Source organism: Eucyclogobius newberryi, unplaced genomic scaffold (genome assembly GCF_026437365.1).
Source record: "Eucyclogobius newberryi isolate DKJ021-1_F unplaced genomic scaffold, fEucNew1.0.hap1 SCAF_3, whole genome shotgun sequence".
Classification (NCBI taxonomy): domain Eukaryota; kingdom Metazoa; phylum Chordata; class Actinopteri; order Gobiiformes; family Gobiidae; genus Eucyclogobius; species Eucyclogobius newberryi.
In genome coordinates, this window is record NW_027315945.1 from 26,251,169 (window position 1) to 26,266,160 (window position 14,992).

Below are 14,992 nucleotides of genomic sequence, written 5' to 3' on the forward strand. Positions count from 1 at the left end.
GTAAACTGTTAAATGTCAGATATGTCAATTATGTCTTTTATCCATAATTGTGATCGCATTTAATTTATTTTACCTTGTACAGTATATTTGTATAGCGTTTAGAACTTGCACTTTGGGACAGGAGGAGATTTGCTATAATTATATTGGACATTGGCGTGTCACTTCCATTAACAGGAGGCCAACAGAGATTAAATTGTCTCCGCATAATCTTCATCAAACTGAACTCTCTGCTTCTTGTCTTGTAATAAACGTGTCAAATGATCATTATTCTGGCGTGTACCCCTAAAGTACTATATATTCTCTTGCTTGTACAGGACTGTCACTGCACATGGTGGTGACCCACAGAGACAGAGGCCCTGGTGCAGTGACTTTGGGGCTTTTTTCACTGTAGATAAACTCCTGATAGTCGGACGTCTGGTACGGACCTGAGTCGATGGGGTACTCGTAATCCTCTGGGTCCTTGACTGCTCCCTCCTCCTCCTCCTCCTCCTCCTCTTCTTCCACCACCTCCTCCTCTTCATTGTCGTCCACATCTTCATCATCCTCCACCTCTTCTTCCTCCTCCTCCTGCTCTTCCTCCTCCACCACTTCATCCTCCTCTTCTTCCCGGTCGGGGTCCGGAGAGGGGCTTGGAGCGGGGACTTTGACGCTAATGAAGACAAAGTTTGATTTGATTATTAATATATATGTTAATATTTATATTATCTTAGAAAACGTTTTCATCATTCAAAAGGCATATCATTTTGTTTTGAATTGTTTATTGCTATGGCAACAGTGCACATTTTTTTAATGTAATGCTACAATGAGGGAAGAATAGGCTTATTGTTAATCTGTAGTGGTTGTGGTGTTGGTTCAAATGATGAAAAAAGGATAATGGACATGGTTAGAGATTCAAATAAATGATTTGCCTTTTGTAACACTGGCTCATGTTCCCAATCCGAGAGAGTTACATAATCACATTGTAGAATTCAAAAACAAACACTTTGCTATTGTTTTGTCCTCACAGAAAAGGCCTGTAGCAACAATAAACACTACCTATTAGAGCAGATTTTCTGTTTCAAGTCTAGATACACTGCAAAATGAAGGTGAGTTACCCAGGGTTGACTCTTCCTCCGCTCTGTGACGTGATGATCTCAGGCAGAGCGTGGGTTTCTCCAGTCTCCAGCTCCAGTTTGTTGGAGGTGCTCCGGCCCGGGCAGCACACATACTCCACTCCTCTGAAGTGGTCGCCACATGGGAGCAGCATGCCGTAGCTGTGCAGCTCCAGATTGTCCGCCGTGCAGGCCTGGGACACACAGCAGCACATTTTAAATCCACAGTAGCAAGGAGTGACAGTTGAATAGCCACTCTGAGCATATATACACCAGTACAGTCACATAAGTTTTAGATTTAGTCCAGTGCCATCTGCTATTGAAACTGATCTATGTAAATATATTCTTTATTATGATTATTCAAAGTTGTAAGAACTCAAGACTAATGACAATTTTAAAAGAAAAACAAATCATTTTGATTTAATCTATACTCAAAAAGTAAAATGTGCTTTTTGATCCGGTGTTTTCAACCACATTAACGTTTTCTTAATTGCCTTTTCTCACAATAATTGCGATACAAAAATGTGCTATTGTGACTGTGACATCCCTCCTGTACACATAACTGTACACAAAAGTGCACATTGTTGCATTAGACTGAGGATTATTTCTGGGTTATTTCTGTGTGCAGGGTCAGTGCTACCCAGAAGGACCCACACAGACATGGGGAGAACATTAAGGTTCAAGAGTCAAACCCTGGACCTTCAGAGGACCAGAGTCTGAACCATGAGCCACCATGACTATCTCCCTCTGGGACTATTATTATGGAAAAGGAGGTATTTAGCTGATACTCTTTACTTTCTGCTCTCGCTCACCTCTTTGGCGATGTTGTGCCAGTAGACGTAGCTCTCACAAATGTCCATCTGCTCTTTGTGCAGGAAGCGGCAGCGGTCAGGAACCAACAGGGCCTCGCTCACGTATTCTCCTCCTGCAGACAAACACACAGCCGAGGTGATAAAGCTATACCAAGTACAAGGGAAAAGACTTCAATCAAGAATGTTTAGGATATAACACTAGAATGTGTTTTAGAAAATAATGGACGTAAGATAGAGGTGGGAGATATGTATATTAAAAAAGATATAATAATTGCATGTGTTATTTTGTAGATTATAAAAAACAATTATAATATTATCTATAATTTAAAAAAACGTGAAGACTGAACATGTAAATTGAACAAACTTGCAGCATCATTGTTTAAACCTTTAAATGTGGTATTCATTTTGTGGTTAATTTTATAGTCCATTCCCATGGTTCAATAACTGAACCTCAACCAAGACATGAACAAGCACAATGTAGCATGTTTCTGATGGATTGGATGAGCTATTCATTATTGTTTTTTATACCGGTACTCAAGATACAAACTTGATGAATCCATGAGAGTAATCACAATTCATCCAACATATTGGCTTATTTTATGTTTTGCAGATAAAGTTATTTTATTATTGTCTCTTTATAGAAGACCACAGGTAAAAGTCATTCAAAAAGAGAAGTGGCTCTAATCACAGTACATAGTTGTCTTATTGGTCCCTCTAGTGGCTAAATGTGGACACCTGCTAAAATATCCTTTCATTTAATCAAATACAGGGATAATGTACAATAATGCATGGTCAATTTCATGGATGTTTTTGGACTGTCGACTCAGAGAACAAATATTCCTTTTGCTCCGACACAGACAATGTGGTTATGCAGCCGGTTAAATGCTTGTGCTGAAGCATTGTTTTGTAATGATTCACTGTGATGCTTCACGTCTGTCAGTCTGTCACCGCTGAACTGTCCAGGACAACAGAGCTCTTTTACAATTAAAACTAGGACATGCAATTGATGAGCAGCCATAGAAAATAATGGCACTAGAGCAATAATGGCACTATTAAATAAGTGATGTGTTTTGTGCATAAGATTGACCTTGAATTTAACAAAGAAAATAGCGATAGATCAATGTGAATTACCAAAACTTTTAATTTTTTCCCCCAAGCATGCCAATAGTTTTGAATTCGTCACAAGCAAAAAGCAGAAAAAAAATCAAGTTTGGCAAGAGTAGTAATCTGGCTCACGCCAGATTAATTCTTGTGTTATTTGTTTCACAAACTCTTGAGAATCCATCTGGTCGTGCTGTTCAGTTTGAGCCTGGCTGCTGTGGGCCTGACCAATCACAGATTGTAGTTTGAGCGGAAGTCAAAAGGACAAACCTAAACAGACATGACGAAGAAGACAGACGTACTTTGGCCTATTTTAGCAGATTAATTTTGTTTTAAAAAAAGATGCACACAGAAGCGCTGCGTGTGTTTGAGGACAAGCGGGTCAATCAGATTAAAATATTCAACATGTTACAACTTTTTTACAACTACTTCGGCGAGCGTTTGTCCAGATTAATATTGTGTAAAACTCAAGTCAGAGTGATGCACACATCAATCTGTTTTTTCAGTTGATTTGTTTTTGTAATAAAAACACCTGATGATAACATACTCTGGTGGATCTCCAACCAGAACACATTTAAACTATACGTAAATTATATCAAAATATGTATTATTAATAAAAAAATTAACCAAGCCTATTTATGTCTACAACCACCCCCCTGAAAAAATAACACACTAACCGCAAAATTGCACTTAAATATTGGAATTGGAAAATCTTCAATCATAAATAAGATAATGTGATCATCTTAATTTGAGGATATTTGTAATAAATTACAATTGCCAATGGAACAAGTACTTGTTTTAGATTTCAAGAGAAAAAAATTGCACTTCTATTTCTTATTTAAAGTAAAGCATGACATGGCGTTTTTGCAAATAAAGTATAGTCCCTCAGTCCCTATTTAGCCAGAGGAACCACCCAGTTCCCACAGCAACAGCGGCTGATAGTGGGTCTAACTGAATATCCAATTACGACAGTAATTTTCCTTAATCTTTCACCTTTTGAGTACGATAGATCATGCACATAAAAAATAGTTACTCAGAATTTTTTGTTACATTTGAGTTTCTTTTGTCAAATCTTGTTTAATCTTGTTTTAAGTCAGTTACAATATCCACAAATCAAGATAAATGCTACTTAATTCAAGCACTTCTTCACTTATTATCATCTTATTTAGGATTGTAATGTCTTCCATAAAGTACTTTCTTTGATGACATTTGCTTTAGTGTGTAGAGTGTTGTCTTACCCATGCAGCGGTAAGGCACCACTATGGGGGCTCGGTTCTGACAGTGGCCCCAGCCTTTCTTACACCACTGTGGGATGGTGACAGGTTTGTTTGCCTCCTCGGCGTGGGAAATTTGAAGATTGGGGTACATCTGGAGGTCCATGCAAAGAATGGAGAAACAGCAACAGGGACAGAACAAAAGGTCAGAGGGTCGAGCAGAGGAGGTTATCAGAAAGTCACAAGGTAATATAGAAGTAGTGCACTGCAAAAACAAGATATCTAAGTGAACTGGATTCAGAATATCTTGTTTTGAGTAGATTTGTTTTGGCGTTTTAAGACATCTATTTTTCCTTTAAAAGGAGGTTTTATTAGACAGGACAGATGAGTGAGAAATGGGGGATGAGAGAGAAGGGAGGGCATGCAGTAAATGATCAGAGCTGGGATTTGAACTCACGACACAGCAGTCGACTGCATTAGGAGAGTACAAATAGACAGTTGAAGACTATAAAAAAGTTTTTTTTAAACAGTAACATGTCATTTCTACCACAAAATAATACTTCTTTGTTAATGTTTCCATGTGGTTTTATACAAGTGATGATAAAGCTCAAGATTATTCTAAAACTGTTCAGTAATAGTCAAATTATCTCTTGTTTATGTTATTATTAAGTATTCATACTTTTTCAAATCAGTTTCAATACTAGTTTTATTATTAATAATTGATAATTAGTATCAGATTTTCAATAATTTTGACAACCCTAATACAACAAGAAATGAATAGTCAATGCAAAGATTATACTCTAAAATGATCAGATCAATACCAGCCAATACTACTCAATACAGGTAAATATTCTGAATGAGAGTCATTTTAACTCCTGCAGATATTGCTTTTAGCAGTGCACACAAGGGCATACAGCCAGTCTTCCGTGGCAAATAGGGAAAAAGGCATGCAACATTTTATCTTTGACACTGAATAAAACATTATTGAAGCTAAGAATATATGTTAGCTTCAAGTTGTGCTGCTTTCATTTCATATCCAGGTCAAAATGGAAGCACAAACCCATAATAATGTGGTATAAAGAAACTGATCTGGAGTCTAAAGATGGCTTTCCTTTACAAAAGTAGAGCTAAATTGAAGGACTTTGTCTGAAAGCCTTTGCAGACCATAATGTCGCAGTTAATCCTATTACACTCTATGGAGGTTATCAATGTCACTGCTGGATGATGTGCACGGTTTGGCCAGCAGAGGGAGCAAGAATCCTTTCATCATAGCTCTATTATTCATGCAATTATTTTCACAGGAACACAGAGTACAGGAAAAATGGCGGTACTGTTGAAAACGTAAATAAATAAATATTATAATTATTTATTATAAATTATTAGTGTATTGTGTATAACCAATCTGTAGTTAGTCAGAAATGGAAAATAGTCCTGATGCAAGTGTTTTAAATGACAGAATCATATAGACTATTTATATTTTGTTTTAATGACCAGAAATGAGTCAATGATGAGTTTTTTTTATTAGTTCCAACCACATTTGTTAATGTTACACATATTTTGGACATAAAGTAGGATTTTTTTTAGCTGACTTATTATGGTATATGGTTATGTTATTTTTATTGAAAAAGTCTGAAATATCTCACGGGATATTTTTAGAAGTAGCATTTTATAGAACATAAACTTTGTCATTCAGAATGTTAGATTTTGTCAAGCTTGTCACAAAGTTGAGGGATAGTGAACATGAAAAATAAAAGATTTCACAGTTAGGTGCCATGATCTCAGTAATCGTGAATAACCGTTTATTTATTTCAGGGACAGTGCATACTAATTGTTAAATCTGGGCGTTTATTCTCGCAATATTCATAACACTGGAGTTTGATATTGTGACATCCCTACATTTGACATAGACAAAGTAAAGGTTAAGTGCTGGTGAGTCACGTTTTAAGAAGCCTAAGTTCCAAAAAGCCATTCAATAAAAAGAGCAAAAATAAAAACTATAATAAATACATTTGAGGGTGAAAATCTTTCAACTGAACCGCACAATTTATTTAATGCCTATTATGTCAAAATCTTGCCTCGTGGACCCAAGTCTCGTCTCATCTTGTGATAATTGTGTCTGGTCTCATCCCTACTGTCTGATTCAGTGCAGTTTTCCCAAAGATGTGAGACAGGCTTCTACGCTGACAATGTCCAAATCTGAGCTAAAAACTGACTGAAAGGGTTTAATTCGTACTCTTCTCTTAAACCGTTTTGCGATTTCGGTATTTTAATGCATTTTCTCCTGCTGTGTGAAGCACTTTGAATTGCCTTGAATCGTGCTCTACAAATAAACTTTCCAAGCCTTGCCTAATGAATGTGATGGGAAATGTCTGCGTTGTGACATGCTTGTCTTATGGGCCGCGCTAACAAACCTCCTGGCAGTAGGACAGGACTTGGCTGTGTTCGGTGAAGCAGCCCTGGCGCCCCTGTGGGTCGGGCTCCCACTGCCCTGTCAGAGTGTTCATATAGAGGAGCACGCGGCCGCAGTACATGGCGATCTGTGGCTGAGGCTCAGACAGACTCGGCCCGTTCACCTCGTTCATCACAAGGGCCTGGAAAGAGAAAGAAAGAGAGATCTATGTTAGAATACGTCCCTTGGTACATAAGGAAAAATAGAGCTGGGTTGAAAAAATCGATTTTCAGATTTTTAATCGATTTGCATATTAATGACCGATTATCGATTCGTACGTCCAAAGATTGTTTTTTTTTTTTAATACATTTATTTTTTATTTTTTTTAAATTGTAAAAAAAAATAAAAAATAGGGAAAATGCTCAACGTTTACATTTTATACTTCCAGTTTCAGTACTGGCAGTGTGTGAGCAGTTTTAAAATAAAAATGCTTTTGGTAGCAACTGCTTTTGGGTGAATTCTTAATTATTTTCAAGCATAATAATAATGCACTGGTTAGTGTCCCAGTGCAGATGTAGTCACCTCAATGATGTCCTCCATTTATTGTCCTGAATTCTCTTTCTTGAAGGTAGATTGACCTTTTCATCAGTCTTCCAGCCATCAGTAACTACCAATACTTGTAAGATGTGCTGTTTAATATTGATATAATACTAGTTTTAATATGTTGCTTCTCTACACAGTCATGAAGTGAAGGAAACGGTTCAAATACATTTTTCATTTTTAATAACATTAACCCCCGGATCGAATCGAAATCGGATCGAATCGGAAATCAGATCGAAATCGGATCGAATCGGAAAAAATTGATTTTGAAACGTAAAAATCGGAATCGAATCGATTCTTGAAATTTGAATCGAAACCCAGCTCTAATGAAAAATAAATAAAAGATGTGTGCAAGCTAAAATACCAAATAAAGATGTGTTTTATTTCACATTTTGAGTCCGATATTCCTCTGGGAAGTGCAGGGATATTTCTCCAAAAGGGTTTATTTGCTGTCAGTATAATAAACCAGAAGTACGGCTGCACAATATATTGTAGTGTATTTATTTATCAATTTTTTGAATTAGGAAAGTGCATATTAATCAATGTATCAGCAGCAGCTTCAACATAAATATGCAGGAGTTAGCACAATAGCTAAATTTCATCATTGTCATATAAGGCAGGTAAAAACACGAACACATTCTACTAGACAAGACATAACTTTACATTACAAGACATTGCACATTAAACCTAATAGACAATTGAAACACTGTATGACAACACATTACAGAGAAAATAGACACAATTATTTCTGTCATCTCTGCCACAGTTTATCAAATCGCGAAGACTGCTATTATTTAAGTAACTAAATATCATGTATTTTTATTGACGAAAAAAAACAAAAACACAAATGCTATTTAATTTTTAGACCCCTACAAACACACAATTAGTTTATCAGTTCATATTTCAGTCTTTTCTCAGAGGTTATTGCTCCTGGAGTCTTTCACAGTCAGCACTCTGAACAGAATCCTTTCTAAACATACAATGCATTGCAAATCTGTGGATGGATAAATATAAAAAGTAATTTACGCAGAAATTACCTTTATTTTCTTCAAATTATCCAAACCTGAATGACTACAGTGTTGAACTGGGGCTTTCTAAAACATAAAAAAATAACAATAATATTTGGAACGTCTCCGATTCCTCCAGCTGCTCCAAACCACATAGTCTTACAGATAGAGCCATACATTAGGTAGCGCTGTAAGTAGTAAGTGCTCAATGTTATAAACCACTGCTTTTTAGCTTGGAGAGCACTGGACTCCGGGACTTTCCATAAAAAGAAGGTATGTAAATGACAGCTCCCCCTGCTCTGCCTCCTCTGGCCTTCTAGGATGTTGTTATTGATCACAGGATATGTTGCTCTGCTCAGGAGGCACCCATGGGACCCCACACAGAGGAACAAACAGCAGAAAGGACTGGAGTCAGGTGTTAATACAGCCTCATTGACCGGTGAGCCACTTCACTACATAAAAGGGGCATAGCAGAGAACGGGAAAAATTACCAATTACCAAACCATTGAGGCTGCAACTATTTTCTACAACTACTGTTCACAGAAGTTAAACATCTGGGTCCATATTAACCCAGACGTTTAGATCTAAAAATCTCAATCTTAATATAAAATGGCAAAAACCTTCCAGCTACAAGTCAAAAAGATATCAAAATGCACAGGTCATGTTCCAACTGGTGGGCAAATCTTCTCTAGTTTCCCCAAAACTGAATGTGAAAAAGAATCTCCCTTTTGACAGGTACATTTGGGGGTAGAAAGTGCATGTAATCTGAACTTTTTAACCTTGAAAACCCCTTAATGATGAAGCCCGGAGCCGTGGTGTACCGTAGCTGAATCCTTTCATGTGTCTGACAGAGATAGAGCCACTGACGACATACAAGACGCTGCCGAGCCAATTACTACAGTGGACTAAGCCCGGAGGGACGAGCGGAGAGCAGAAATATGTGAGGCCATCAAAGAAAAGACACTCTTACCATGTTTGAAGATACTCATAATCAAATACTGTGCTCTGTCATTAAATTACATAAAATGAAGATTACAATTACAATTGAAAATTAAAAGAAAACTTCAAAGGATTTGTATTATTAATATTGAGTCAAGCTCAATAGCGTTTGGGCAATCAAAGCTTTAATGTGAACATGTTTTATAAGTGGTTTATCTCAGTCAGGGTAAAAACATTATTTTAATACATTTGTGAAATAATAAATAGCGGGACTAAGCTGTGCAGGAGCTGCCCAATCAGCAACTTCAGAAGCTCAACAAACATCTAATAGTTATCTGTTTGACTCGGAGAAGGTCAGTAGCACAAAGAAAAAACAAACTTCCGGATATTTGAGCAGATAACCTGCAGCTCCCTCTGGCCCGGCGCTCTCATTCTGCTGCTCTTCACTACTGCATTTGCACAAAATCAATGATGAGCGACTGCAACTGTATCGCCACGTTCTGCTAAATCAATAGTAGTCCATCAGGAGCCCGAGCTCTGACCTCCAGCTCTCCAAGGCTGCACGCCCATCTACAGTCTGATGGGACCAGATTACATGTCCCTCCTGTGATAACACCAATGAGAAACACTGTTTTAAGACCACGGCTCCTCCGCCCACGAGGCAGTGACACAAAGCAACAGTACAGTATGTGATTTACAACACTCAATTCGGACTGTTCAAATGAAAAAAAACGTTTTTAGTTAATGTTTAAGTTCACGCAGATCTCAGTCCGACAAAAACATTTTTACGCACACCTGATCCAGGCACTGTCAGAGAACGTGACCTGTCTTTGCTTGTAGTTATTATTACATTTGGAGCTCTGGTGGTGTAATTCTACAAATTGTTATAGATTTAAACCTCCTGACAGCTGTGTTTGGTCTGTCCATTATCAACACACAGAGGGAGTCCCTGAGATGCACCAAGAAGAGTCTACTCAGGTTTGTGAGTGCCATTTGGCAATAAATATACAAACTAATTGTACTTTTGTATCAGTAATAAACGTGTAAACAAAAATGAGAGAACAGTATGTCCCCTAGAACACTTATTAAAAGTCTAAAATGATGAACATATTGGCGAGTGTAGTGACATCAGACATAATCTCCTTCTGTTTAGGATTTTCTGCAGACAAAAACACTGTGTTACATTCATTCTGCAGTATTCACTACAGGACAGGATTCAGAACAGCTCAAAATAAGACTAAACCCTGACCATAAAGCTACAGTACAGAGTGACTGGTTCAGTATTATGTGGTGGTAACTAGAGGCGTAGATGCAGTGGAGCCACATATCATGTCCCAGTGCTGAGGAGGCAGAGTGCTCAGGTCCTGGCAGCTGCCCACTGCAGAAAACTGCCCCATTAATAACAAACCGGTGATGTAAAGCTGCAGACATTGATTGGCTTTTTGGTCCTTTCACCGCCTGCTTTTCCTCCCGGCTTCCGTGATGTATTATCTTTTAGCTTGCCAGGTTTTCTATTTAGGCTGTACTTTGGTGGATGCACAATCAAATCGGCTCCAACAAAACAATTAAGAAGAAGTACAATTGAACTCCCAAACCGGAATAGGGTAGAAATACATAAGACACGTTTTAAATACCCAATATAAGGCACCATTATGACATGGTGTTGTGGCATGGATTTAATTTCTCAGTAAATAGACTTTTCCAATTTGATTTTGGCCTGGATAGTCGTTTTACATGTCCCAACAACTCCATCCTCCCTGGCCTAATTAAATTTTCAGCACCTGTTCCACCCTTATGTTGCAGCATGACTTCATCCCATAATGATGCAATCTCTTGGCCCTGTCAGGCAAGTGTAAGTCAGAGCTGGGAGCAGAGAGGAGGAGTCCACCAATCATTTGTCAGCCGGCAAAGTGCACACAGCGACGTGCGATTCCACAAACACCCCAAGTACAGTACTTCAAAGCCCGGAGAGCAGTGCCATCACATGGTACATCTGCTTTGATATTACACAAAACGCTGCATTGATCTTCAATTCTGTTTTATCCTGTATTTGTTACAGTCATTTGTTCGGTGTTCACACTGTTGAAGTCACTGCAGGGCCAAAGTATGTGTGCACGACAAAAAGAGTACAAAACGAAACAGCACCGACAGGGAGTCCCCATTCAACTGCCCTCCTGTTTCTCATATAGTTTTGTGTTTTTCAGGATAAATGCCTAGTGAAGGTAACTGAAGGTCTTTGCCAACGGATACATTGGCAGTTTGGAAAGAAGGGGGTCAAACCGACAAACTGTGATGTAAAAATCATTAAAATTACACTAATAAATACCAAAATTATTATCAAAACTACATATATTTTGAACAAGTATGAATGCAGAAAAACATTACACAAACAGGACAAAACATTACCTGAACAGTTTTAGAATGGTCTTGATCTAACTAATACAAGACCACGTGGCCACATTACAATTGTCCGGCATCAAAATCAGTGTTTTTTATCATCCATGTGGTATTGAGTCTTTTCCTTAGTATCGAAGTTGAGAACGTTTTAGCCTCCCTAAACCTTTAAGATTATTCTGCTTTTGGGTGTCGCCAAGATTAATCATAACTACTCATAAAACAAACTGGTGTGCACGGCTTCACTTTGGGGTCCTCCATTTATTTAGGCTTGGGACTGACAAAAAATAAAAACTTAGTAGTGGTGTGCAGGGAAATGATAACAAATCAGATACTAAAACTGGTATCCAAACTAGACACTCAGAAAGTATCGCAACATAAACATCGACAAAATTGTAACTTTATCAGAACTAGTATAAGTATTACCACATGATAACATAAAGAAAGAACTATTATTTTGTGTTTAAAATGATTTAACGTTAAATAAAGAGCATTTTCAATGATTGTGGTATCGAATCGGTATTGAGTAATTGAGAGTAGTATCGATTTTGTAATTGTATTATGGTGACACACTATTGTACGCGCTCACATCCGCTGTGAAGTAGTCTTGTGCAAACCTGATTTCAATGGCTCACTGCCAACGCCACAGCAGTGAAATGACAAAACAGAGCCCAAAGGTAAACTGTGCCCTTCCGATACTGTATCGTCTCACTGCGGCACAGATGGTGAAGTAGTGAGAGTCTTCCTGAGGGGAGGGCACCGCCTTCGCTCCTAGTATTCTAAGCTGCATTTAATCACTTCATACATCACATATTTGTTGTTTTGCTCCCAAACAAAACTCACACAAAAACTAACTGACACTTCGCAGCCGAGTGCTCCTTCCTCCGGCCAGTGCTAAATGGCCAGATAGATCGGGGCGCATTCATCATTGTAATCATATTAGTTAATTATTCATAGGTTCCATCAAGCCTCTTCCTGGTGTGGCCTGTCTTTATTAGCGAGAGGCAGCATTAGTCTGTCGGCAGGCTCCTGATGCAGAGGGGACAGGGGAGGATGGAGCAGGTTAGCCCTGCGCATCGACACTCATTATTATACAGTATATCCCCCGCTAATGGCTAATTGAAGACATTCATTTTCGATTCATAGGAAACTGATGCACAAAGTGGAAATGACTTCATTGGGTTTTAGCAGCCTATTAGCCCACAGCGCCATGCAGAGTTGTAAACCAATGTACTAAGCAGAATATCTTGTTTTAATATTTAATTAGCAGCCATTACGGTAGAGGCTGCTGTTTGGAGAGATGTTGGAACACGCTGCCGTCTCTAACTTTGCCTCATCAGTCAGATTACAGCCCTGCTCTGCGGGCAGCTGGCCCTATAATCACCAGGCTTTATCTAATTCTCAAACTGCGGACAATACCACCCCCCACAAAATGGAGTTTCATTTAGATTCAAGCAGGAATTACAATATGTGGCTTTTGGATACTGGTCATTAGAGCAGGGTACTTTTGATTTTCTTCAGGGTACAGGACGATAATAACTTTTCATCCAAATCTAGAATGATGAAACAGAAGTCTTGGCCTATAGATCCGTTTTCAGTTTGCTCTCCACCAGAACACGCCTCAAAAGGAATGTTTTTGTGACAGCACCAGCAGCAGTACCTTAAAAAAAAAAGTTTTGGTACTGTACATTTAAACTATACTTAGCCCAAGAGGTAATTCAATCATTACCTGCATGATAAGTTTTAATTTGCGGTTTATTTTGAAGGGAAATAAAAGGGTGGGAAGATTTGGCAAAAACAAAGGATTACAATTGATTACAATTAGAATTACATATGGCTTTTAACATTACGGTTCAAGAACATAAGCAAAGAACTATTGGCTGAACAACTACATCAATTCAAATGTATCAGAATTATTAGTATTGGTCAATGAGTTTACTAAAAAATAGCAATGTTGATAGAATGAACTCAAGGACAACAAACTTTCAACAGAACTTTCAACAGATACATGCTTACGTCCTTTTTTCTCTTGCTTCCGCTTGAGAATAAAGGACGAAACTCCTCTTTTCCAGCTGTATAACTTCCTGCCATCATCCGTCACATGCACACTGAAATATTAAGGGAGGCGTTTTAGAAATGTGTTTGCTATAATTATGATAGTTGTGATGAGCAAGTCCACGCACGTCTGCCGCCCTTACACCCACAGCTAAACAAATGCTAATTTTGAGTCATCATGACGCATGGTACTGAGTGTTCTGTCCTCAAACGGTTGCAAGACACAGGATCTTTGGTCAATTTGTATTTCATGTTCTTTCTGTGACAAACAGACTGTAGAGAAAAACTAAAAACATATAATCATAGTCACATACGCCACATCAACACACAGCACCGTGCATCATTATGAAGACCTCACTGTGCATCAGAGGCCGCCATTTCATCACTGTTCATTTCTTTACAACTGACAATTAAAGAATGAGGACTTCAAAAAGAGCAGAGGTGTAAGAGATGCTCCGTCTCACCTATCAATGTGTGCTGGTATCACAAACAAGCTGCATGAAGTGTGTTGCCGAGTTGGAGCTGGTTGTTGAGTCTGAGTTAGCAGATCAATGTTTTAAGGTAAGGTCAATAAAGTAAGATAAACTATTGTACTATAATTATCTATTGTCCCCGTAGTGAATTTGTCCACTTCATTTGATCCGTCCTTCAGTGATCACCTCATCTGCAGATTTGAGCTAGGCTTGGTCAGGACTTCCATAGAAGGAGTTTGATATTGTGTGTTTTATTGTTGACCAGGGAACCCACTCAGACACAGAGAAAAACATGCAAACCCACGCCACTCAGGACTAAATTGGGACCTTCTCGCTGTGAGGCAGATTGGCTGGCCACCGTGCTGCTTGCCCTAACCACTGAGCCTCATCGCTCTGTCATTCTTAACAATCATTCTAACTAACTAACTATATATTCTTCTTCCCTGGTGTTTTATGGCGGTTGGTATTCATAGGGTTATATTGCCGCCGCCTACTGTAGTTGTACGTCTTCAAAGTGTGTGTTTTACAATATGTATTAAAAACACAAACAAATAAAAAGAAAGATAAAGAGATAATCTAAGAGATATTCTACGTACAGTGTGTAATTCTCTTCAACTGAGAGAGGTCAATATGTTTCGCAAGTAAGTCAAAGTGGCCGGTCCATGTTTAGTCCTGACTCTGGGCACCAGCAGGAGGCCGGTCCATGTTTAGTCCTGACTCATTTAGTCCCGACTCTGGCACCAGCAGGAGGCCGGTCCATGTTTAGTCCTGACTCTGTGCACCAGCAGGAGGCCGGTCCATGTTTAGTCCTGACTCTGGGCACCAGCAGGAGGCCGGTCCATGTTTAGTCCTGACTCTGGGCACCAGCAGGAGGCCGGTCCATGTTTAGTCCTGACTCTGTGCACCAGCAGGAGGCC

General features: G+C 38.8%; 1 protein-coding gene across 2 annotated transcripts in view; it reads right to left on the reverse strand.

The window, feature by feature from the left end:
• aplp1 (amyloid beta (A4) precursor-like protein 1) overlaps positions 1 to 14,992 on the reverse strand; it is a 39,330-nt gene that overhangs the window by 8,808 nt on the left and 15,530 nt on the right. For both annotated transcript variants that reach the window (XM_072460484.1, XM_072460483.1), the window contains exons 2-6: positions 6,630 to 6,809; positions 4,243 to 4,372; positions 1,904 to 2,016; positions 1,095 to 1,285; positions 426 to 649 (exon numbers count right to left, since the gene is read on the reverse strand). In XM_072460484.1, the coding sequence (XP_072316585.1) occupies positions 426 to 649; positions 1,095 to 1,285; positions 1,904 to 2,016; positions 4,243 to 4,372; positions 6,630 to 6,809 (838 nt within the window). The remainder of the gene's footprint in view (positions 1 to 425; positions 650 to 1,094; positions 1,286 to 1,903; positions 2,017 to 4,242; positions 4,373 to 6,629; positions 6,810 to 14,992) is intronic.